At 37.2% G+C, this 24,724-nt stretch overlaps 2 protein-coding genes across 2 annotated transcripts in view; both read left to right on the top strand.

The window, feature by feature from the left end:
* Nucleotides 1–24,724, top strand: part of MGST1 (microsomal glutathione S-transferase 1) — a 718,478-nt gene that overhangs the window by 129,691 nt on the left and 564,063 nt on the right. The window lies entirely within an intron of this gene.
* The window catches only part of DERA (deoxyribose-phosphate aldolase), a 125,584-nt gene continuing 101,112 nt past the window's right edge, over nt 253–24,724 (top strand). Inside the window, exon 1 of the mRNA XM_072653620.1 lies at nt 253–526. Within this exon, the coding sequence (XP_072509721.1) occupies nt 496–526 (31 nt within the window). The 5' untranslated portion in view covers nt 253–495. The remainder of the gene's footprint in view (nt 527–24,724) is intronic.

The following is a 24,724-nucleotide window of genomic DNA, read 5'->3' as shown; positions in this document are numbered from 1 at the left end:
GCAATGACCTCCTTATTCTCCTCTCCCCCATTTCATCTACTTAAATTGTTTTCAGTAGTTTTCCTGTTTTGCCTTGAGCAGAATTTTTAAAACACATGCTAGTGTGCCCTGATGAAAGGAGCTGGAAATCCTAGAAGATATCAGTGCTGTTCAAATTAGGAGTAATTCTTGGAGAATCGATCATACACCGTCAAAAAGACGTGGTCGCAAAGAAATGGAGAGCAGAAAAGATATGTGACCCACAGATATTTTGCTTCAAAAGATGGCTAGCTTTTTTTATTTGTTTGAAAAGTTTTCCTCCTAGAGAAGACTGGAGACAGCTACTATGCCCCGCCTCCAATGTGGGTGGAAGGAAAGTGTAAAGAGTAAATGAGGACGTATTGGATGACCTGTGGGAGAGGAGAGGAAGAAGGAAGTGCTAGATCAGAAAGCAGGGCTTCAAGTTAAACCGCTGCTTCTTGTCTTGGGGCTGGGGCTCACCGCTGCTGCTTGACTATGTCTGCCAACAATCAAGGCACGGAATTTGGTAAGGGACCCGAGACCTGACTGTCTACAGCGCTTACTTTCCTGCTCCCACTTTCATTCCTTCCCAGGGGCTCCTGCCTTTGGAAATTAGTGAGGCTAGCCCTGCGGGGGAGATGGGGAGCCCCTTCAAGGCTCGCATTCAGGTGTGTCTTCTCTAGGCTCCAATTCCTGTGTCTTACAGCAAGTCGGCCAGATGGTCCATAGGATGTCAGGGTCTTTTATTGGAGAGTTCTCAGGTCAGCGCACGCTGTGCTGTCTGCCAGACTCCCTCAGAATACTGCAGGACAGCAACTCGCCCTTTAGGATCCCGGAGCCCCGGGGTGCTGCTTTCACCCTTCTCCCTTCTTTGAAAACTGTTTTCTCTGAGAAAGCTTAATTTCTGCTCTTCCATCAGTTTTTCTCAGTAGTGGAGAATGGTGGTAACTGAGAAAAGGATGGGTCCCTATCATAGGTTTTCTTTTTTTTTCATTTTAGTATTTCAGAATCATTGGCAGTAATAACTGTAATAATAATAGCTCCCTCCATCATATGGGGTTTTGCCTAATTGATCTCATTTAGCCCTTCAATAATGTGGGAGGTTTTTACATTTTATGAGCAGTGTTCCGGGAGATATAGTGACTTCCCAAGAGAACATAGCTTTCTAAGTGATAGCTGCACCTTGAGCCCAGGTCTTTTGCCTTCAGTTCAATGTGCATTCCATTCAACTTTTCCTTCTTCTCTTTCTGTTGCCTTGTGGTAAAACAGACAAACAAAAAAAACCAAACCAATATGGAAAAATCTTAGCCTTCTTTGCCAGGGCTACTCTTGAGGAATTTACAAACAAGCTAAAATTAGTGGAAAGGCAAATAGTTTCCTGGACTCTGAAGTTTAACATTTTACCTTGCGAATGTAATGTAAAAAAAAAAAAAATTGAGCTGCATCTCTAGCAATTTTTTTTCCCCAGAATATAGTTTGTTGTCTGAGTTTGGAGTGGAAAACCTAGGTGACATAAGAATTTAAATTCAGATTTCCTAAGAGTTTTGAAGCTATGCAATGGTGTTATATTGTAGAAGTTTAATTTGTAGAATAGGTTACATGAGCTCATACAGATTAAAAAGTCTAGTCTTTAATGCTTAAGAATTTCTGGGAGTGGTCAGAGTCTGTTTTGTAAATCCAGTTGGTTTACACTTTGAGTAGTCTACTCCTTTAATCATTGCTTTTTGTTTTTTTTTTAAACATCGGTCTTATTTATGAATATTTGACTTCAGCAGATAATTTAAATAGCTTTTAAAGGAGAAATTTACTATGAGGATAGAGCTGGGGTAGACTTAATGAGTTTCATTTCCCTCCACCCCCTCTGCCCTTCATATCTTGACACCTAATATATGTCAATTTCAAAGGGCTTGGGAGGAAAATTTTCTGTTTTATATTTTTAGATATTTGTCTCTGGTGGAACAAAAGTGGCTTCCCACAAGCCCCTCTACTTTATTATTGGATTATTTGTGCTAATGTTTGGTGATTAATATTATTTCTGATAACTTCATATGATTTAAAAATGTTACTCTCTGGCTTTCATCAGACTTACTGTAAAACAAAACTTTACTTCTCCTGCTTCTTGATGTAGTGAACAAAAAAGAGAATGTCATTAATTTTCTGTAGAATCAGCAGCTTTCACCTATTTTTATTAGCCTTGGTGTTGTGTTTGATGCCTTCCTCTTCCTTACCTCTTATGTCTCATCCTTTACCAGGCCCTATTGATTTCATCTACCTAACATTTTTCAAATCGATTTCTGTCTCTAATCTCCTGTCTCTTACCAGTGGTACAGGCTGATAGGACCATTTGCCTTAGACTATCACTACTTTTTATAGGTTTTTCTGTCTCTATCTGCTTTCCCTTCTAAACTATAAGTTTTATTTTGTTCTGTTTGGATATAGATCTGGTTATATCCTAAAAGTACTCTTACTGGATCCTCCAAAATTATCATCCTAAAACTCTCTTCCGTTTCATAACCAAACTTCTAGAAAAATCTACATTTCCTTTCTCTTACTTGCTTCTCAATCCTTTCTATTTTGGCTTCCAACTTTATCACTTAACTGAAATTGCCTTCTCTAAAGTTACCAGTGATTTTTTTTTAAAAGCTTTTACCGATGTCTTGTTTTTTATATCATCATAGTTATTCCCAGCATCCCTCCCACTCTCCTGTCCAGAAAGTCATCCCATATAACAAATAGTATTTAAAAAAAAAAAATCAGCACAACTGGATCAATACATTAAAAAAGTCAGAAGAAGTGTAATGTGCCAACATTTATTCATCTTCAAAGGGGTGGACTGGGGGTGTCCTCTCATATCTCTTCCTTCAGGACATACTTGATTTTTTATAATTTTGTTACATTCACTTTTGACTTTTTGGTATGCAGTTGTTTTTTCCATGTACATGTTTGTAGTTAGTTTTTATGTAAGTTTACTTGAATCTGCTTACTTTACTCTGCATCAGTTTGTGTAGCTTTTCCATGCATCTCTGTATATTCATCACATAAATCATTTGTAACAGCATTCCTGTTTAACCGTTCCCCATTTGATGGATTTCTACTTTGTTTCTAATTTTCTCCTATTAAAAATGTGCTTCTGTTTGGGAACTTTATTCTTATTGATGGCTTCCTTGAGGTATAAGCCCAGTTTCTGGTTCAAAAGATATGGGCATGTTAGCATAATTCCAAATTGCTTTTTAAAATGATTATATAATTTTACAATTCTACCGACATTGTCTTAGTGTATCATCATTCCACATTCAATGTATTAGCATTCCATAACCCCTCCAAAATTGGCTATTACCATTTTTCATAATTTTCTCAATTTGCTGGGAGTCAAGTGAAACCTCATAATTGTTTTGATTTACTTATTGTTAGTGATTTGGAGCAGTTATTCATGTGTTTGTGAATATTTTGCAATACTTCCTTTGAGAACTGTTCATGTCCTCTGGCCACTTATCAATTGGGAAATGGCTGTTTATACACACATATACATATATGCAGTTTTACACATGTATGTGCATTTATACATGCATGCGTGTATATACATATATACACACAAAATAGCAAACTCTTAGAGAAATTTGTAGAAAGGGTTTTTCCCCATTTGACTGCTTTCTTATTCTAGGTACAGTACTTTGTCTGTGTAGAAGCTTTTCAATTTCCTGTAATCTAAGTGATCTGTTTTATCTTTTGTAATGTTGTATTTAGTTAAGAATATATCTCTTCCCCATAACTATCAGATATATATGAGCTTCTTCTCTAATTTTTTAAAATATAGTATGTTCTTTAGTGTTGGTGGCACAGTAGATAGGGTGCTGGACCTGGAGTAAAAAAAAAACAAACCACTTCCTGAGTTCAAATCTGGCTTCAGACACTTAATTAGCTGTGTGACCCTGAGCAAGTCATTTAACCCTGTTTGCCTCAGTTCTCTTATCTGTAAAATGAGCTGGAGAAGGAACTGACAAACTGCTCCACTATCTTTGCCAAGAAAACCCCAACTGGGGTCATGAAGAGTCAAACTTGTCTGGGAAACAAGTGAACAATAACATGATCTTTATATTAAATTTAATATTAAGGTTGCATATCCATTTAGAATATAGTATAAGGTATTGGTCTGTCTAATTTCTCCTGACTGCTTTCCACTTTTCCCAGCAGTTTTAAATTAAATAAGGAGGCTTTTTCTAGGTAATTTATGTTTTACCACTTTATCAAACATTAGGTTAGTGAGTTCCATCGATTCTGATTTTCCCTTGTCTAGTTAGTCCTATTAGTCTATCGCTCTATTTTTTTTGATGACTGCTGCTTTATAATATAGTTTAGAGGCTGGAAGTGCTATTTAACATTTGTTGCGATATCTTTTCATTATCTCCGATATTCTAGGTCTTTTGTTTTTCCAAATGAATTTTATTATTATTTTACCAAGTTCTATAAAGTATCTCCTTGGTAATTTTATTGTTTTATAGCATTAAAAGTTTAAATTAACTTTGGTAATATTGTTGTTTTTATTATATTGGCACAGCCTACCTGTGAGCGTTGAATATTCCTCTATTTAAGTTGACCAATGATCTTTTAATTGTTGAATCTGATTGATTTTTCTCAATCCTGGGGCTTCTCAACAACTCTATAGCATTTGATGCTCAACCACCTCATCTTAGACACTTTTTTCTTTCTGGTTTTGTATACACACAGTGCACGTTCTCTCTCTCTCTCTCTCTCTCTCTCTCTCTCTGTCTGTCTTTTTCTCTCTGTTTTCCTTCTGTTTGTCTATTTAATCTTTCTCTGTTTTCCCATTTCTTCTCTATATTCTCCTACCACTTGACCTTATCATATCTCATGGGTTTAATTATCTTTATGCAGATGATTCCCAAATCCATGTGTTTAGCTCAACTCTCTATTCTGACTTCTTGACTCACACATCTTCAGCTACCTATTAGATGTTTTCAAACTATATATCTGATGAGTATCTCAAGTCACTATGTCCAGAACAGAATTCTTAACTTTATCTCCCAAATATCTTTCTCCCCCAAATCTCTCCTATTGAACTTTCTTGTTTCTATCAATGTCACCCTTGTCCTTCTGGTCACCAAATTCACAGCTGCAACATTATCCTTACCTCTTCACTCTTTCACCCCACATATCAAATCATATCCAAATCTTATCTTTAACCTTTCAATTCATCTCTCACATTGATTTACATGGTTGCCAACCTTCCTGATTCAGGTCCTTATCACTTCTTGATTAGGCCATTCCTATAAGTCTTCTAAATGGTTTTCCTTCCCTAAGACTCTTCCTACCCCAGTGGATCACAGATGCTAATCTGATTTTTCTAAAGTTCAGGTCTGACTGTGTCACTCCCTTATTTTGTAAACTCCACTGACTCCTTATTGTCTATAATATAAAATACAAACTCTGTTTGGCTTTTATAGCCCTTTACAATCTGGTCCCAATCTGCTTTTCCAGTCTCATTCCACGTTACTCTTCTTCACACACTCTGTGGTTTAGTCAAACTGGCCATTTTTGTTACGTCTCACAAATGATACTCCATTTTCTGTCTCCTTGCCTTTGAACTGAACTGTCACCCATGTTCAGAATGCCCTCCTGTCTCACTGCTTTACCTCTGCCTTTTAGAATCCCTCAGTTATAAGGGTCCTAAAAACAAGCACTGATTCACCTATTGTCTTTGTAAGCCTATAGCTTTTAGCACGGTCCCTGGCACATACTGGGCACTTAAAAAATGCTTATTGATTGATAACTCTCCTCCACTGAAAATATTCAGCAATTCCCCATTGCCTTCCTAATAAAGGTCAGACTTTTCTGCCTGGCATTGGCAGCTCTTCCACAACTGAGGGCTACCATACATTTCTAGCCTTATCTCATATTATGTCCCTCTATGGACTTGATGCTTCTGCTAAATCAGACAGCTTTTGTGCAGCAAGCATGAAATATACTCTCATTCCTCCATTCCCCAGAATATCATCTTTTTGCCTGCTAAACTTTTACTATTTTTTAAAAGCCCAACTGCAAATCCTCTTTCTCCAGAAAGCCATTCTTAGTTCCAATCCACCCCCATCACAGTGGTAATGGCCTCCCTCAGACCTTTTAGGGCTTTGCTTTATAACTCTCTAATAATACTCTTATCATGTAATAGTATGTATTAGGGGGATCTGTTTGTGTCCTTTTACCTGACTAGGTCATAAGTTCCTCTAGGGCAGTGACTTGTGTTGTTCTTAAACTTTATGTCTTCTCAGTTCCTAGTACAGTGTTCTGAAATATAGTAAGCACTTAATGACTGTTTGTTGTATTTTATAGTGTTTTTAGCTCCATAAAACACTGGTGTTGGCTCTGCCACCAACTACCTATTATTTAACCTGTTCAGGCCTCAATTTCCTTATCTGCAAAATGAAAGGGTTGGACAAGATGATGATTGTTGGGGTCCTATTAAATTCCAAAATGTCATCATGCTTTTAATGGTCTTTTGAGCTCATCAACATGGGTACTCCCTATAATGATGCTGATTGTCACCCACCCACGCCCTTCTCATCCTGTATGATTGTTGTTCAAGTCCTTCTGTGAAGTACTTCACACAGGAACCGCCCAGCATTCTGGAAGCCTTGAGGTTCTTTTGATGAGATGGGCTGCCCATCTTGTCCCAAGACCAGCCTACTTTCTTTTCTGGTCATGTATCTCTCATGATACTGCAGACTGTTCTAAGTAAGTGTAGCGCCAAGGCGATATCCACAGTGCCTACCCTGGGGCACAGTTCTGAATTGTGAAATACAATAGACTCTCCACATGGAAGACAGAACCAAAACATTTATTCAGACACCAGAAAGCCGAATCCATCATAGCAACAAAGAAATCTATACACAATAACAATGCAGTGGGCAGCACCGTCCCCAAGCCTTCCCTCTGTTAGGCTTTCTACGCAAAATCACAAACAAGCTTTTGCACTCCTACTAGTTGCTTCTGATTGCTCTCTGACTAACTTCCTCTCAGCTCTGTTCTAGCTCTGCCTCTTCCTGCTCCATCCCTTCCTGTTCCATGCCACTTGACTCATGTGACTCAGGCTTCCATGTGACTTAAACAGGTCACATGGGCCTATTAATGAATGGGAAAGATCTTCCCAGTAAGAAGCAAAATTACATGAATGGTAAACAAAAATGCTTTATCAATACAGTGAGATCCATAGTCACTCATAAGAGTTAGGTTTAATTATGTATAGCAAAAAAACCCAAGAGGATGCAAAATGTATATTGTCTAGACTTTGACAGTATACCTTAGAGAAGGTCCAACATTATGTCTGTTAGACAGTGACTGCTTATGGACAGTAAGCTGGGCTCTCGAGGAGAATAGGTGGGCTTGTCTGTGGGGGCGTGCATACAGCTTTTAGATTCTTCCCTGGAACACATCTTTTGAACAGTGGTATTCCTCTGGTGGCACCAAGTGGCTGCTTTTCATGGAGTACCATACTCACTAAAGACTTATAGGTTCCTCAGAGAGGTGCATAATTGGCTGCCGCATGCTAGCAATCAAGAATTGCATAAATGAAGTAGAATAAAGGTTGTGAGCAGAAGATACTGTCTTGTTTCTGAAGTGGATTGATGTGTTTCTTCCTAGCTCACTTGGAAAATAAATATCTCCTCTTTGTGGATGATGTACTGATTGTAACACATCTCCCAGATGAACTCCATAATCTAGAGAGTCCATTCTAACTATCTAAATAGAAGAACAAAGTGAGTTTTGAAAAACCAAATGACTTGTAAGCTCGAAATGAACAATGAACTGGGCCCAGAATTGACCAGGAGGTGGGGGGAGCAGAGTGGACTGCCTTTGGTAAACTGAACAGATCTTTTCCTGATCTCAAGCCTCTCCCTGAAACAAAGGACCATTGTTTTCCTCAGATGGCACAAGGAGTAGAATGCTGGGCCTGAAATCAGGAAGATCCAAATGTAACTCCAACCTTGAACACTTACTAGCTCTGTGATCCTAGGAAGTCACTTATAGAGATGATAATAACAGCACCTACCTTGCAGAGTTGTTGTGAGGATCATTTGACATAATATTTATTAGTGCATAGCATGGTTCCTGGAACATAGTAGGTACTTAATAAATGCATGTTTACTTTCCGTTTTTTAAAAATCATGTCAATAATGATTCAATAATGCTGTTCTACTGACATTATATGACTACAAATCATGGGATACTATTGTCTTCAAAGTACTGAAATTGCAGCTCACTGAAAAGGTAATAAGAGCTATGTGGTAGATGTGGGCAAGCTGTAACATTACAAAAACAAAAAAATCTTGCAAGAGAAACCATATGAGAGAATGCATTACAAATACAAAATTTCACCTTACTAGATTTGGCCCAACCTACAAGCTTGTGAACTTCTTTTTGGATCCTGACTGTCATTAAGCATGTTTTCTCTTCCTTTCAGTTTTGTGTTGTCTACAGATTTGATAAAGACGCTGTCTTATACTTTTCTCCAAGACACAGGGCCCAGCAGGGATCTCTGTGATATTGCCTTACAGACCTTCTTTCAAAGTGGTATCAGATCAACTTGAATTAATGACTGCTTCTGGATTCTAGAATTCAACCGGTTAATGCACTGAATTATACTATCATATAGTCCACCTTTCTCTATCTTTTCCACAAGAATTGTATGATGTATTTTATTAAATGTTTCCCCTAAATCTAGATAAGTCTGTAGCATTCCTCTAAGCTTTTAGTTTTGTCTGTCCAAAAAGGAAATAAGGCTAGTTTGAAATAATCTGTTATGGATGAAGCCATGCTGGCTCTTTGTGATCACCTCTCCTTTTTCTAGGAAACATTCATTGTTACTGAAATTAAAACATATAGATGAATAAACACCCACCTCCCCCTCCCTTTTTTTTTTTTTTGCATCTGAGCCATGTAGATTTAATTGTTTGGATTTTTTCCAAACAATTTTAGATAGCTTTTCCACTTCCTCGGCAGAAAGAAAAGGTGAATAAAAGTGACAGCTGGCAGATCCCTTGAGAATGTGATGTAAGCATGTCACTAGAAATTATTTAAGTGGGAAGCACTGTCCCTTTAAAAACACAGTCACTGGAGAATTGGTGCACTGAAATCTGTCCTCTCTGAGTTAAAAGCATGAAAGGAGACTTTGAAATTTTCAGTTAACTCCACAATATGTACCTCACCTTTGTAGTAATAGTCTGTTTCATAGAAAATTATGTGGATGCAAGACTAGATCAATGTTTAATTTTAGCATTAGGATATAGTAGAGATTTTTTGAAATCTTGAAAAACCTAGGAAACAACATTGTTTCTGTTGCTGCAGAAGCCAAGGGCTATTTACTTCCCTAAAAGGTTCCATTTATTTGATTCCTCAGTCATTTGTGCTGTTGAAAGTATATAGAAAAGTAATAGAAATAAATAGCAGATCTTTTTTTTTTCTTTCAAGATTGGGATAAGTTTTTCAATAGAGACACCTAGTGGACAAATTTTTTCCTAAAGTTTTGAGACCATTGTATTCTTTCGAGATTGGGAATAGAGGGTTGCTTTTCCTGTCTTTTTTGGGGGGTGGTGTGGGGAGGGAGAAGAGGAATCATATTAATTACATTTATCAAAATATGTTGAATTATTGAACAAGGGTAAAGTGCCTTATAGACTTCAAATGAGACAACATTTGTAAAGCATTTTGCAAATCTCAAGGTGCTATGTAAATTATAGCTATTATTATCGTCAGCATTATTATTATATGCTTTATAGCCAAATAAAATTACCAACTACTACTACTACTACCACTACTACCACTACTACTACTACTACTACCACTACTACTACTACCACTACCACTACTACTACTACTACTACTACTACTACTACTACTACTACTACTACTACTACTACTACTACTTCTTTTGGTATGGTTATTATTCTGTACATTTAAAATCAGAACATTGATTGGTGATTTAGAGAGAAGCCAGTGTTTTCTTTCTGTTTTTAAGGTAATAGTGATATCACAAGTCATATTTGCACTTGATAGACTTTCTGTAAAGGACACTGTAGAGAAATACAATTTTCATTTTTTGATATAAGGAAGTGCAAAAATGTTAAATCTTCTGGTAACTATGTATGTCCTTAGTAAAACTTTCTAAAAATTCAATAGGATTACATACTTTTCAACCTGAATTTTCAAAATACAGAAGTGAATTTGAAAGGGACCCTGTACCACTGCCTTCTGGATATGGCATCAGATATTTTGTTAAGACTTAAAACTGTGTTCTTTGGCAGCATGAATTCGGGAGGAAGCAATATTAAGATTTATACTCCTTGGGCTTAGAAAGTGAAAAGGATGTGAAGACAGAAAGGATGATAAGGGCTCCTTCTGAAAAGCAAGCATTGCATAGCAGAGTCAAAGAGAGAAATTTGGTTCCTTTTTCAATGAGATAGAAACTCATACTTTGTCTATTTGGATTTGGAAAAAGGGAAGGAATATAGTTTATTTTTTATATTCATATTTTAGAGAAGCAGTGTGGTATAATGGATAGAGAGCTGGTTTTAGAGCTAGGAAGATCTATATTCAAGTTTCTTCTCTGAAATGTACTGACAGTATGTATGTAAAGTCATTAGCTATATGTACTGGCTATATATATGCAAGTCATTTAGCTTCATGGTGTTCTAACACACTTTTAAGTTGCAGAAAAGAGACTAGCTCATAATGGCAGAGAGGGTATTCTCATCAGGGCATTCCCTATACCAATTAAATAACAGGTCTAATCCCTTTCCCTCATTTGTATTTTTGAGAGTAATTAAAAGTACAGTTCTTTATATATCTTTCAGTTTGTTGGGACAAAGTAGATTTCTTTAATACTTGGTATGCTTTTCAGTATAGAAAGTGAAAGTAAGGAAAATCATTTAGTCTTGCCTTCATTTGAGCAGAGGCAATCATAGGAAACTTTTTTCTGTTCAAATATATATTTATTCACCCATTTAGAAATTGAAAAAAAACTTAACTTCATTTTGCACTCAGAATTTATCAGTTCTCTCTCTGGAGGTAGATAGCATTTTTCATCATGGGTCCTTTGGAATTGTCTCGATCATTGTATTGCTCAGAGTAGCTAAGTCTTTCACAGTTGGTCATCATTATAATGCTGTTTGGTGCACAGTTGTCTCCTGGTTCTGTATACATTACTCTGCATCAGTTCATATAGGTCTTCCCAGATGTTTCTGAAATTGTCCTGCTTGTCATTTCTTATAGCACAATAGTACTTCATTTCAACCGTATATTTCAACTTGCTCAGCCATTCCCCAATTAGTGGGCATTCCCCTCCATCTCCAATTCTTTGTCACCACAAAAGCAGCTGCTGTAAGTGTGTGTGTTCATCCTTTGTTGCTAAAGAAGACCATACCATCAGAGAAATGATGACATGACTTGCACTTGATTTTGTTTTGAGTGAGGGAGGGCTGTGCAGGTCTCCAGCCTCACTTCTCCTCCAGAGCCATCTGAATCCAGTGACCAGATATTCATCAGGATGATTGTAGATGACCCAGGATGAGGCAGTTGGGGTTAAGTGACTTGCCTAATATCACACAGCTAGTGAGTGTCGAGTGTCTAAGGTGAGATTTAAACTCAGGTTGTCCTGACTCCTGCACTGGTGCTCTATCTGCTGCACCACCTACCTGCCCCTAGCTGCTATAAGATTTTTGTACAAATAGGTCCTTTTCCTTTTTCCTTTGATCTCTTTGGGAGATAGCTGTAGTAGTGGTATTTATGAGTCAAAAGGTATGCATAATTTTATAGCCCTTTAGTCATGGCTCCAAGTTATACTCTAGATTAGCTGGATCAGTTCACAACTCCAGCAATAGTACATTAGTGTCCCTATTTTTCCGCATCCCCTCTAGCATTTATCATTTTCCTTTTCTGTCATGTTAGCCAGTCTGATAGGTGTGAGGTAGTACCTCAGGGTTTTAATGTGCATTTCTCTAATCAGTAGTGATTTAGAGTATTTCTTCATGTGATTATAGATAGTTTTGTTCTTGTTCCTATCCCTTGTCAATTTATCAGTTGGGGAATGGCTCATTTTTTTTTATAAATTTGACTCAGCTGCCTATATATTTGAGAAATGCGACCTTTATCAGAGAAACTTGCTTTAAATTTTTAAAATATTACTTCATTGTCTAGATTACCCTGTCTAAAAATATAATTTCTCTGATTATCTCTTTTAATTAGATCTGTTTTTGCCTTTGCTTTGCCTGAGATTATGCTTGCTACCACTCCTTTTTTTTAACTTCAGTTGAAGCATAATTGATTCTATTTTAGCCTCCTATTTTAACTCTCTCTCTCTCTCTGTGTCTTTTTTCCAAGTGTGTTTCTTGTAAATAATATATTGTTGGATTCTGATTTTTAATCCATTCTGCTATCTATTTCTGTTTTATGGGTGAGTTTATCCCATTTACATTCACAGTTATGATTACCATGTATTTCCCTGTCTTCTCTTTTTTTCTGTTTATCTTTCTTTCTCTCTTTTTACACTGTCCCTCCTCAAAATTCTCTTTTGCTTCTGGTCGTTGCCTCCCTGAATCTGCCCTCCCTTTCATCACTTCCCCCCTTTCTCCGATATCCTCCCCCTCTTACTTCCTTATTGGGTAAGATACATTTTGCTTCCCTGCACCCAACTTAATGGTATTTTGTTTTTTACTTTATTTTTCACTTTTATAAGTGAATTAATGAATTGTGTTATTTGAGTCCAGATTTTTTCCTCCTCTCTCCCCAGTTCCTTTCCCAAGATGACAAGGAATCTGATATAGATCACACATGTACCATCATATTAAACATATTTCCACATTAGTCATGTTGTGAAAAAAGAATCAGAAAAAAAGGGAAAAGCCATGAGAAAGAAAAAAGAAAATAGTATGCTTCAATCTGCATTCAGACTGCATAGTTCTTTCTCTGGATGTGGATAGCATTTTCCATCATGAGTCTTTTGGAATTTTTTTAGATCATTGTATTGCTGAGAAGAGCTAAGTTAAAGTTGATCATCATATAATGTTGCTGTTACTGTGTACAGTGTTCTTCTGGTTCTTCTGACTTCTCTCAGCATCAGTTCATGTAAGACTTTACAGGTTTTTCTGAAAACTGCCTGCTCACCATTTCTTATGGAACAATAGTATTCTATTACATTCACATGCCACAAGTTGTTCCAGCCATCCCCCAATTGATGGGCATCGCCTCAATTTCTAATTCTTTGCCAATAATTTGCCAATTATTTTTCTCCGAAATTTATTATTTTGTTTTCAGTTTTCAACAATCAATTCCAAAAGTTCTAAATTTTCTCCCCTTCCCTCCGCCCTTCTTCCTCAAGTCTGGGCTCTACATGTACATTCCTATTAAACACATTTTCACTTTAGTCATGTTGCATAGAAAAATTACAATAGGAGAATATCAGAATAGGAGAAACCATGAGAAAAACAAAACACAACACAGCAAAGGAGAAAATAGTCTGCTTCATTATATGTTCTGACTCTGTATTTCTTTCTCTAGATGTAGATGGCATTTTGAATCATGAGTCCTTTGGAAATGTTTTAGGTCTTTGCATTGCTGTGAAGGGTTAAGTCTGTCAAAAACAGTCCTCCCACATGGTGACTGTTACTGTGTATAATGTTCTCCTTGTTCTTCTCACTTTACTCAGCATCAGTTTATATGTCTTTCCAGGTTTTTCTGAAGTCTGTCTATTAGTCATTTCTTATAGCACAGTAATATTCCATTACATTCATATACCACAACTTGTTCAGCCATTCCCCAATTGATGGGCATCCCCTAGATTTCCAGTTCTTGGCCACCACAAAAAAGAGCTGCTATAAATATTTTTGTACATGTGGATCCTTTTCCCTTTTTAGTGATCTGTAAGATACATTTCTTTATTCAGTTAAGTGTATATTGAATTGAGTGTTCAAAGAGTGTTCTCTCTTTGAACCAATTCCAATAAGAGTGAGGTGCAAGCATTACCTGCCACACTGCTCCCTTTCTTTCCCCCTACTGTAAAACCTCTTCCTTGTGTGCCTCTTTTAGGTAAGATAATTTTCCTCATTCTTCTCCCTTTTCCATTTTCTCAGTGCATCTCCCTTTCTCATTCCTTCATTTTTTTTGAGATTGCAACATAACTGACTCCCATTCCTACCCTCTGTCTATGTAGATTACTTCTAACTGCCCTAATAATGATAAAGTTCTTAGGAGTTACATTTATCATTTTCCCATACAGGAATGTAAAGAGTTTAACTTTATTGATTTCCCTTATAATTTCTCTTTCCTATTTACCTTTTTATGCTTCTCTCAAGTCTTGTTTAAATCTCACATTTTCTATTCAACTTTTATCTTTTCATCAGGAATACTTGAAAGTCTTCTATTTCATTAAATATCCATATTTTTTTTACCCTGAAGGATTACACTTAGTTTTGCTGGGTAGGTTATTCTTGGTTGTAATCATGGGAAACTATCAAGAATGAAATACTGAAGACAAAGAAAAACAATTCTGATCGGGAAAAGGGGAATTATCTACAGAACTTGGCATGGATGCACAGAGAGCTCATCTGCTATCTTAGCTTTTAAAAAGACATATACAGAGGATGGATGTGAAGGCAAGTGATGAAGTACAAATATGAAACCATGGCATGATGTTGTTTGACTACCATTACTGGGAGTACTGAAGCTTAAAATGAGTTGAGTCGTGCAAGAAAACCCAAGGGCAAAAAAGATTGACTTAAAAAGTTACTGTACAGCTTTTTTAGTAATGGAGGAAAAAGAGAAAGATTAAAGAAAGAACAGGATGGGATGAGAGAGAGAAGTTGGAGCTGTTCAACTCTAATTTTGCTTTTGTTTTCTCTGCCAAGGAGAGTGATTTTTAGATTGGAATGGATAAAACAAAAAGTGACAGTTCTTCTGGTGCAAAAGACAATTAGGGAGATGCTAAGAGCATCGTTGGGTACTTGAATAAAATGAGAGATGCGAATCCTGAACTACTATCATCCGTCTCTGAAAGACTGGAGAATGAGAGAGATGTCGAGTACTGAAGACAAATGTTGAACTCCTGGCAAAATTGTGGAAAGTATTAAAGGGATAGTTATTGAGCATCTAGACAAGAAAGGGATGATCACAGAGAATTGTCATGGTTTTATTAAGGACACATCATGCCAGACTAACCTCTTTTCCTTTTTTGATAGGATGGCTAGACTGATAGATCAAAGGAATACTGTTGATAGCTTAGAATCTATCTAGGTTTTAACAAAACAGTATCTTACACTAATCTTGTGGAAAAGATAGAAATATGTGGGCTGCATGATGATAAAGTCAGGTGAATTCTGAACTAGTTGAAGAGAAAGCAGTCATTAATGGTTTGATGTTAACTCCAAAGGAGGCAGTTTAGAAGAATGCCCCAGGGATCTGGGCTTAGTGCTCTCTCTGTCTCTCTCTGTCTCTGTCTCTGTCTCTGTCTCTCTCTGTCTGTCTTACTCTCTGTGTCTGTGTGTTTATAATGGCTTAGAAAATGGAATAGAAGATGCATTATTCATTGTTATATTATTTTTGCAGGTTTGCAGATGGCAAAAAGCTAGGTGAAAGAGCTTACATGTTAGATGATAATTAGGATCTAAATCAGTTTTTTATGAGTTAGAATGTTGGGCCAATTTAACAAGATGAAATTTAGGGATAGGGACTGGACCTGTGATTTCACTGATATAGCAAACTCCCAGATGAGGAAATTCCCTCTATCAATGCAAGTCAGCACTTTTTCTTCAACTAAGAGTCTTAGAGAAGGTAACTTGTCTAGGGTCACAGTCGGTATGTGTTAGAGATGAGACTTGAACCCTGATTTTCCTTTCTCTGTCTTTGTCATGCTGCCTCTCAAGATGTAATTTAAAAGATATATGTAAAGTCTTTTACTTGGGTTAAAAAAAATAAATTTCAAGTCCAAGATAGTACAGATGTGGCTAGATACTTGTTTGCCTGTGTTTAAGTGGACTTCAAACTAAGTGTGATGCACTGGTGTGATTACTAGGGAAGCTAGGTGAAGAAGTGGAAAGAGAGCCAGCCCTAGAGTCAGGAAGACCTGAGTTCAAATGTGGCCTAATACACTTACTATCTGTTTGACCTTGGGCAAGTCACTCTCTTCTTGCCTCACTTTCCCTACGTGTAAAATGAGGTGGAGAAGGAAATGGCAAACCACTCCAGTATATTGGCCAAAAAACTCCAAATGGGATCATGAAGAGTTGGACATAACTTAATGATGGAACAACAAGAGTGATTTCAGTAATTAAAATAGTCGTCATGTTCTTAGATTGACTCGAGTGCCGCTGCATCCTGACTGGGAAGGGTTTTATGCTCTGTCCATGTCAGATTATATCAGAAGTATTTTGTTTACTTCTGGGTGCCACAATTTTAGATGAATTTTGCTAAACTGGGGAACAGCTAGAGGAAAGTATAATACCTCTGTGTATTCATGTAAATGTACATGCACACAATGCATCTATGTAATATATACACACATGTAAGAACACATACATTGTGTATATGTAGACAATGTGTGTATGCATGCATGCATGTTTGTATGTTTTTACATGAATTCTCTTTGGGTCCTGATTGGCCACTGGTAGCAAGGCAGCACAAGAGACGGACACATGGGAAAAATTTCAGTTTATTCACTCAAAGTGAAACACACTCTACCAGTAATGATGGACATCTATCTGTTCAGTAGGTGACATTTATGTAATTTTACTCTTCACATTATGTTAGGCTGAGTAAGGCAGAGGAGATGGTGATAGAGGTACAACAAAAGAGGACACTTATCATTAGTTACAAAGCAAGGAATGTGTTCTCTTTAGCATAGCCATTCCCACTAGATCAAAGCCAACCTCACATCAATAATAAAAACCTTTTGTAAAAATCAGAGGTAGAAAGGAAACTGATCCTGTAGGACAGGCTGAGCTAAAACATAGCACAAATGGTGAACACAGGACAAGATGGAGTTGTTATGTCAACTCCTGACATACCAATCTGTACTCTTAAAAATATACACATATGCATATATGTCTTAAAAATATAGTTATATAGAGTATAAAGAGTTATGTAGTCTATATAATTCTCTGTTTCTGACTCTTTCTTTATATGTTTATGTATATATATATATATATATATATATATATATATATATATATATATATATATAAAATTTAAGTGACCCTGGGTTCTTGACTGAGTCTTCTAGGTCTATGCTAGCAGCCTTAAATATGAGTCCAATGAAGGCCTGTGTATCTGCCATCTGAGGACTAGCTGTGCAAAGTATTGAGAGATTCTTTTTCAGAAGGTTGGCAATTAGAAGATAAATTGAAATAATAAAATAATGTGTCATAATTGAGATAATATTTGTAAAGTGCCTTGCAAATCTTAAAGTGCTACGTAAATGTCAGCTATTATTAATTTTATAATATATACATTTTTATTAATACAGTACAGATTTTCCAACCTGTATCAGTGGAAGTAGTACCCCTTTCTACCCACCCGAATCCCCCCCCCCCACTATTTAATCACTGAAAATAAAGAACTGAGAACAGCCTTTTGATATGTTAATGAAGAGCAGAGATCTTTAAAACCCTTGATATCTTTTTATGAAGCATGAAAAAAATTTCTCCTTAATGGAATTAGAGGGGACACTGGTATGTCTAGCTCTATCATTCTTTTATGAAATGTGAAGTTTTCCTTGATTGAATTGTAAGAGGCAATCCATTAACTGGTTGAAGGTTAGTGATACCTGATGTCTGAGCTCACTAGCCCTAAGGCCATCCAGTGGGTAGCAGCTTTGTGCATTGTGACTCCTATGCTTATGGGAGAGGGAATTTTTTTTTCCTTGACTGCTTCAAGATCATATCCATCAAGGACCATAGATGTTCACCCTAGAGACATCTATGTCTGGACTGATAGACATTGAAATGTAAATGCTTGAGACTTGTCAGAGACCAATGATTATATATATGTATTTGGGTGTGTGTGTATAATTACATGTTTTATATAATGTATAATAATATATTATAATCCTTAATAAAAGGATTTGTTCTGTGAAATTTGGATTCAGTCAAAGGTATATGATTTTTAGTGGCATATTTTATGACTCAATTGGGAAGGTTTTATAGTTGAGGACCCAGAGGGCCACGTCTGGCCTCCAGTCCGCAGGTTCCCCACCCCTGTAGGGGATGGGAATGGGGATGGGGGAGTAACATAATTCCACGAGACCCTATGGCCCTGAAATACTGGAGGAATGATTTACTTTGGCCGTGTATGTTTCTTACATGTGAGCTTCACTACCATTATGTTCTGCTTGTGTCCACTCTTCCCATGAGCACTGCAGGAGAGTGTAACACAGGCTTATTAAAAGGGGGAAAATGTTTTGTAGCTTATTGCTGTCACTCTGCCATCCTAGTAAATTCCTTTGCTTTGAGTTAATTTTGTGTGCTGCTTGTTTGTTACTGGGAAGCTCACTGGTAAGGGATGAACTATGAGTCAGAGTGCCCCAGAACCTTGGAGTAACAACTGCCCCATGGAGACAGATTGGGGAAATATTCCACAGGGGGTGTTACAAATATAAAGTGCTTGGAGATCAGATAAGGAAACACTAACTATTAGCTAGAATCAGGGATCAGGAATCAGAAAAGGTTTCTTAATTCTTTATTCTCATACCTTTTTCATTAACCCTGAAGACACAAATAGGCTCAGATATAGGCTTCGAAAAGTTGTCTTAGTATTTCTATTTTCAGAAAGTGAATATTGGTTTAGTGAAATTGCCTGGCAAGAAGTTTTTTTCATGTAGTACACCTTAGATGGAGATGTTTCTCTAAAAAAAAATTCATACCCATTGATCTATAGTTGTAGAGATAACCTTCTGAGTTGGCACATTATGTTCTTATTAAAACACAATTAAGTCACAAACACAAATCATCTAAAAGTAAAGAAAAAAAAAGTCCTTCCCAGCTGGGTCATAAAATACTCCACTAAAAATCATTTAAAAGGCACCCCCCACACAGACACTTTAAAAAACTTACCTGTAAATCCTCTGTTCTGAAACCTTCCCTAAGGAGCAACTGCACTAGAGAAACAGGTGTTGGATGCTATGTTTGAATCTGCACTCAGCAGGTGGTAATTTTCACTGTAATTCAGTGTTTGACAGATACTCCAAGACTGCCTGGCAATCACTGGGCTTCATAATGTGGCATAGGGGTTTGGTGTATTTGTTTGTTTTGCGAGGACATATAAACCAAAGTCCTGACTGCCTGTAGTTAAGAGGTATTTTAGCATATTAGATGCCTGCTGGTTATGGAGTACACACATTTTCCCAGATACTTCTCTCAAAAAAAAAAAAAAATTACCAGTGAGCCAGAGATTATGGCAATCAGGGAACAATAGTGGAAAACATGGAAACAGGTGTGTGAGACAACATGGGTCCATCTCACACTGCTCCTAAACAGAAGGCTCCCCAGTGCATTGGGATGGCTACTGCTCACAGGAATCAGGAAGATGCTGGCGGGGTCATTTTTCTACAGCCTCATTTCCTGGTACCTCTAACATGATATGAGCAGACAGCTATTAAAAATGAAAAGTTATTTTATTTGGAGTGGAATAGGCACTGGACTGAAAACCTGGATAACTGGGTTCTAGTCCTGCCACTAAGTAACTGTGACCCTGGGCAAATCATTTAACTGTTCATTCTCTGTTTATGTAGCTGCAAATGAGAGGGTTGAATCAGAAGATATGTTATGTCTCTTCTAGCTCCAAAATTCCACATTTGTGGTGATCATGTGTGTGAAAATGATACACAGATTGGGTAATTACAACCAGATTTTTTTCATTTTTGCTTGATGAAGTCTGATGTTAATCATGCTTTGAACAGAAACTTTGTTAAAATGTGCTGTTTGGGATGCACGCCTTCTATCCAGATAGAACGTAGGATACTACCTGAGGAAGGAGCTTGATGAGGTTCCCAAATGGAAATCCCAAGGCAGCGTGAGGCTGAAAGGGGACATAACTGAAATTTGCAAAATGATGATTATTAATCAAAGTGTGATCACTATTGGACCAATGAAATGCTGTTCATTCAAGCTTGCAAATTGGGCTAATATGCCTCCAAAACAGTCTCATTGTTTGGTTGGGAGTTTCAAAAGTCGACCATGAACTTTGGGACTAGAAAAGAAAAGTAGTCTCAATAAAGAGGACTGCAAAGGAAGGGGGCCCTGGAACTTAAAATTATGTAGCCATTAATATCAGCTGAGGGTTAGACTGAGTTGATAGCTAGAAATAAGCTTTATCTGTGGTTAGCAGGTTCAGTTCAGGCTATTTGTTGTTTAGACTTTTGCAGTCATGTGTAACGTTTTGTGACCTCATTTTGGTGTTTTCTTGGCAAGCTACTGGAGTGGTTTGCTGTTTTCTTCTCAAGCTCATTTTGCAGATGAGGAAACTGAGGTAGACAAGGTTAAGCAGCTTGCCCAGGGCTACATAGCTAGTAAGTGTCTGAGGCCAAATTTGAGTTCAAGTCTTCCTGACTCCAGACCTGGTACTCTATCCACTGCGCCACCTAACTGCCATCAGTTATTTGGACATAAACCTGAATCTAGGGATTAATATGTTCTGAATGGCATTGCTTCAGTTGGGGACTTTGACAGCACTCTAGGAGGAGAGAAGATAACGGCTTAGTTGTGGCTTTTTCAGGGGTCACATCAGATCTGCCAAGACAAGAGCCCTTTAGTTTGAAGGTAGGGAAGCTGCTTCTTTAGGAATGGTACAGTTACTAATGTGCAGGATTGTTACAGTATCAAAGGCTACAGAGAGATCAAGGGGGATTACAATATAAAAAAGACCATTGGATCTAGGCCTTAATGACTTTGGAGAGAGTCATTTCAGTCAGTCAATCAGTATTTATTAAGCACCTACTGTATGCCAGACAGGCACACCTAAGCTCATAGGTAAGGATAGAAGCCAGATTGCAGGGAGTAAATGTGTGGTAAAGAAATGAAGGATATGAGTTTACACTACTTTTTCTCAGAATGTGTGTGTCTTCGTCCTTTGCTGCCAAAAAAGAATATGCCATCAGACAAATAAGGAATTTGGCAAATAAGCAGAGAGAGGTATGACAAAATAGCTTAATGAGGTAAATTGTTCAGGGAAACATTTATTTTTTATTTTTGCAGCTAGGGGGAATAAATCAGTGAAAAAACATTTATTAAGAACCTATTACATGCAAAACACATGCAATTTACAAAGCACTGGGAATACAGATTACAAACCAAGACAGTCTTTGCTCTTAAAGAGCTCATATTCTTTTAGGTGAAGATGCCATACATATGTGGTTTCAGTTGCAGGGCAAATAGGAAGACCCAGTGGTCCTTTGGATGAAGTGGCAAGGGTTACCTTGTAGCTTGTAGAATAAAACCACTTTTTTTTAAGCTAAATTTGCTCAGAGTTTTTATTAAAAAGTTTGCCAAGCTGAGAGATACCATTTCTTAGCAAGTGACTCTTGGCTTTTAATAGGTCACACTGCCTTTTATAGATCACCAGACAAGAAGGGGGAAGAGGGGTAGAAACACAAAACAAAACTCAAACAACTTTATGTCTGGGAGAAGTTTGACATCTCTTAGATGCAGATTTCTCCCCCATGAAGTCTACATTTAAATATCCTGCTATAAAATAGAGACTACGGAAGGACATAAATTTAAAGGTTACCTAAGGGTCATTTTAATTAGACTGGTTTTAACAGCTGGACATCTTTTGGGGTATAGAAATTTGTGGGAAAAGGGAGAGAAAACAAAGATATGGATGTGTGTGTGTGTGTGTGTGTGTGTTAGTTAAGTTAGCTTCTACAGTCTTCTTTAGTATTACTTCACTGGTGAAATCATACCTTTTCTGACATTGAACTATTTGGTAGAGCCAACGCATTCAGTAGACCTAGCGTCTATGGATGTGGAGACTAAAGCAAGTCAGTCAGTCAGCATTTTATAAGCATGAACCTTGTGCTGAGCCCTGGGGATTGTAACAGTAAGGATCTCAACATACACATGAGGGCCTGCTGTACAGGTTCTTAGATCTGCTTTTCTAAAAGGAAAGCAACTTTTGAGGGATCAACAATCTACTTTAATCAAATGTATATATCATTCACTTAGTTCAGGGGGAAAAGCCAGGACCCTGAACTTCAGAGAAATACAGAGAAATAAAGACCAGCAGACAGGGCTTCCAACTGTCTGACTGTAAGCAGTAGATATTTCGTAGATCAACAGACAGATCCAACTATCTGACCATACATACATAGTTACCAGAGAGAGAGGTGCCAACATGTGGGTTTTTAAAGCCTTGGGGCTACTTAGAGGCTACCCAGAGTCTTGTCTGGCCAAACAAACACTTCCAATGAGTAAACCCCAGAACAAAACCTCACCTCAGAGTATATATACACTTTTCAGAGCCAGAGGGCCTCACAACCCTTGAGAACCAGTGCCTCATTAGAAATTAACCTCATTAGAAATTAGCAAAAAGTGTGGACCTTCCTACAAAACCAACCTCCCCTAATCAAACTTCCCTTAAAGGGCAGGCCCATTAATGGATGGGGAAGATCTTTAACTCTCATTAACATAATTAACATTACAGGGATACAAATAGTCAAAATATAGTCCCTTCCTTCAGGGAACCCACAATCAATTGGGAAGTCAACAAGCAAATAATACCTTTTCTCCCTTACCTTGAATCTGCTTTGTATGTATTTTTTATATTGTTACATATGTTCATGTTGTCTTTTTCATTAGATTATAAATACCTGAGGGCAAGAAATTTTCACTTTCCTTTCTATAGCTCCTGTAAACCAGCAGTGCAGGCACATACTAAAAACTTGTTGGTTGATTGAAATCATTGGCCACATCTGAAAATGTATGTTTCATTTATGGAAATGAGATATTTGTAAAGCACGTAGCATAGTGCCTGATATATGGAAGGCTTATTGATACATGTTAACTGACTGACAAAATGTTAACTCTTAATTTTGTTTCTTGATTATTTGTTTCAGATTCATTATATGTAGGTTTGTATTGATGACTACTCTAGCATATGAGTACCTATGGAGAGAGTAACTAATTTGGTTTTATAATATTAGCTAGCATTTGGCATGTGAGTCAGAAAAGCAACTAGACCATCCGGATTTAGGCAAGTCCTTCAGTCGTATGGTGTCTTATCAAGAAGAGTTAAATGGGTTTTCCCTGAGGCACTTGGCTCCTGGAATAATTGATCAAATCTTCCAAAGGGACTGAAAGGTTGGACCTGTACCCAACAGGGGGCTAAAGTTATCTGGCTTTTTAATGAATTTCACTCAGGTATAATGATTCTTCCTGAACACTTGGCACATATGGAGGCTTAGAGAAACACTTTCATCAGATAGTTTTCTGCCTGTATGTCTTGTTGAAAGACTGTGTAATAGTTCGAGAAATCAAGATGTCGTTCAGGGATTCTTTTGGGGTATCTCCTCATGAATGTCTGTCAGTAACATTGGCATCTTGGTAATGAAGTTCTTAAAGTGTAGGAAATTTCTTCCTTTTAAAAGTGTGCTTAAAGTATTGACTTTGCTGAAAATTTTGAAACAGAAAATTTTTAAAGGATGGATGTTCAAAAGAGTGGCCATTTTAAGAATGTAGGCTATTGCCTTTTCCATTTCATTATGAGAATGGTACCATAGTGAAAATATTTGGGATTACAAATCAGAGGACCTGAGTTTTGTCTTGATTATACTACTTATTATCAGTGTGACCTTGAACAAAGCAGCTAACACCTCTGGGCCTCAGTTTCCTCATCTGTAAATTGAAAGGGTTAGACTAGATGATTTTTAAGGTCCCTGCTAGCTACAAAACAATGATTCACTGGCTCAAAGTATTAAAATCCAAAAGTCAATTACATTGGATGTCCCTTCCTGAATTCACTGTGGGCATTAAAAAAAACCCCAAACAACTTTTCTCTCTATACCTATCAAAAAAATAATGCCCTTGAGATACAGTAAGATTTTCTGTTTCAGTGTAAGCCCTGGTAATCTTTAAGAAAGAGGTGGTCTAAATTCCTCAAGAGAAAAAAAAACCCAACATTTCCTAAGTCAATTCTTAAAAAAAAATGAATTGAAAGATCATAGACTTAGAATTGGAAGGGACCTTAAAATTTATCTCATTTTGAAGGTGAGAAAACTGAGACCCAGAAAGTTAAACTACTTGTCCATTGTGGCATAGGTAGAAATTGGCAGAGCCAGAATTTAAATCCAGGTCTTTTGATTTCAAATAAAAAATTCTTTCTACTATATGCCATATTGAAAAAGGTGGGATGATAAAACTAAAGAATTTGTTAAAAACAATTAGTATTAATAACATATATACGGTTTGAATAATGTAATGACGTGCGCGCTCTCATTTCAGCCTCATAACAATCCTATAAGGCAAATTCTACTAACATTATTATCTGTATTTTATAGATGGGTAAACTGAGGTTTGAAGATGTTAAATGAAAGGATAAGCTTAGCCCAGATCATTTTCCTAAAGCACAAATCTGGCCAAGTCACCTGTCTACTTTAGAACCTTCTGTGGTTTGCTGTTGCCTTTAGGACAGGAGTTCTTTTTTGTGCCATGGATCACTTTGTCTGATGAAGCCTAAG

The sequence above is a fragment of the Notamacropus eugenii genome, chromosome 3, assembly GCF_028372415.1.
Source record: "Notamacropus eugenii isolate mMacEug1 chromosome 3, mMacEug1.pri_v2, whole genome shotgun sequence".
In the NCBI taxonomy this organism is placed as follows: Eukaryota; Metazoa; Chordata; class Mammalia; order Diprotodontia; family Macropodidae; genus Notamacropus; species Notamacropus eugenii.
The sequence above is the reverse complement of the archived record's forward strand: the minus strand, read 5'-3'. Positions and strand labels throughout refer to the sequence as shown.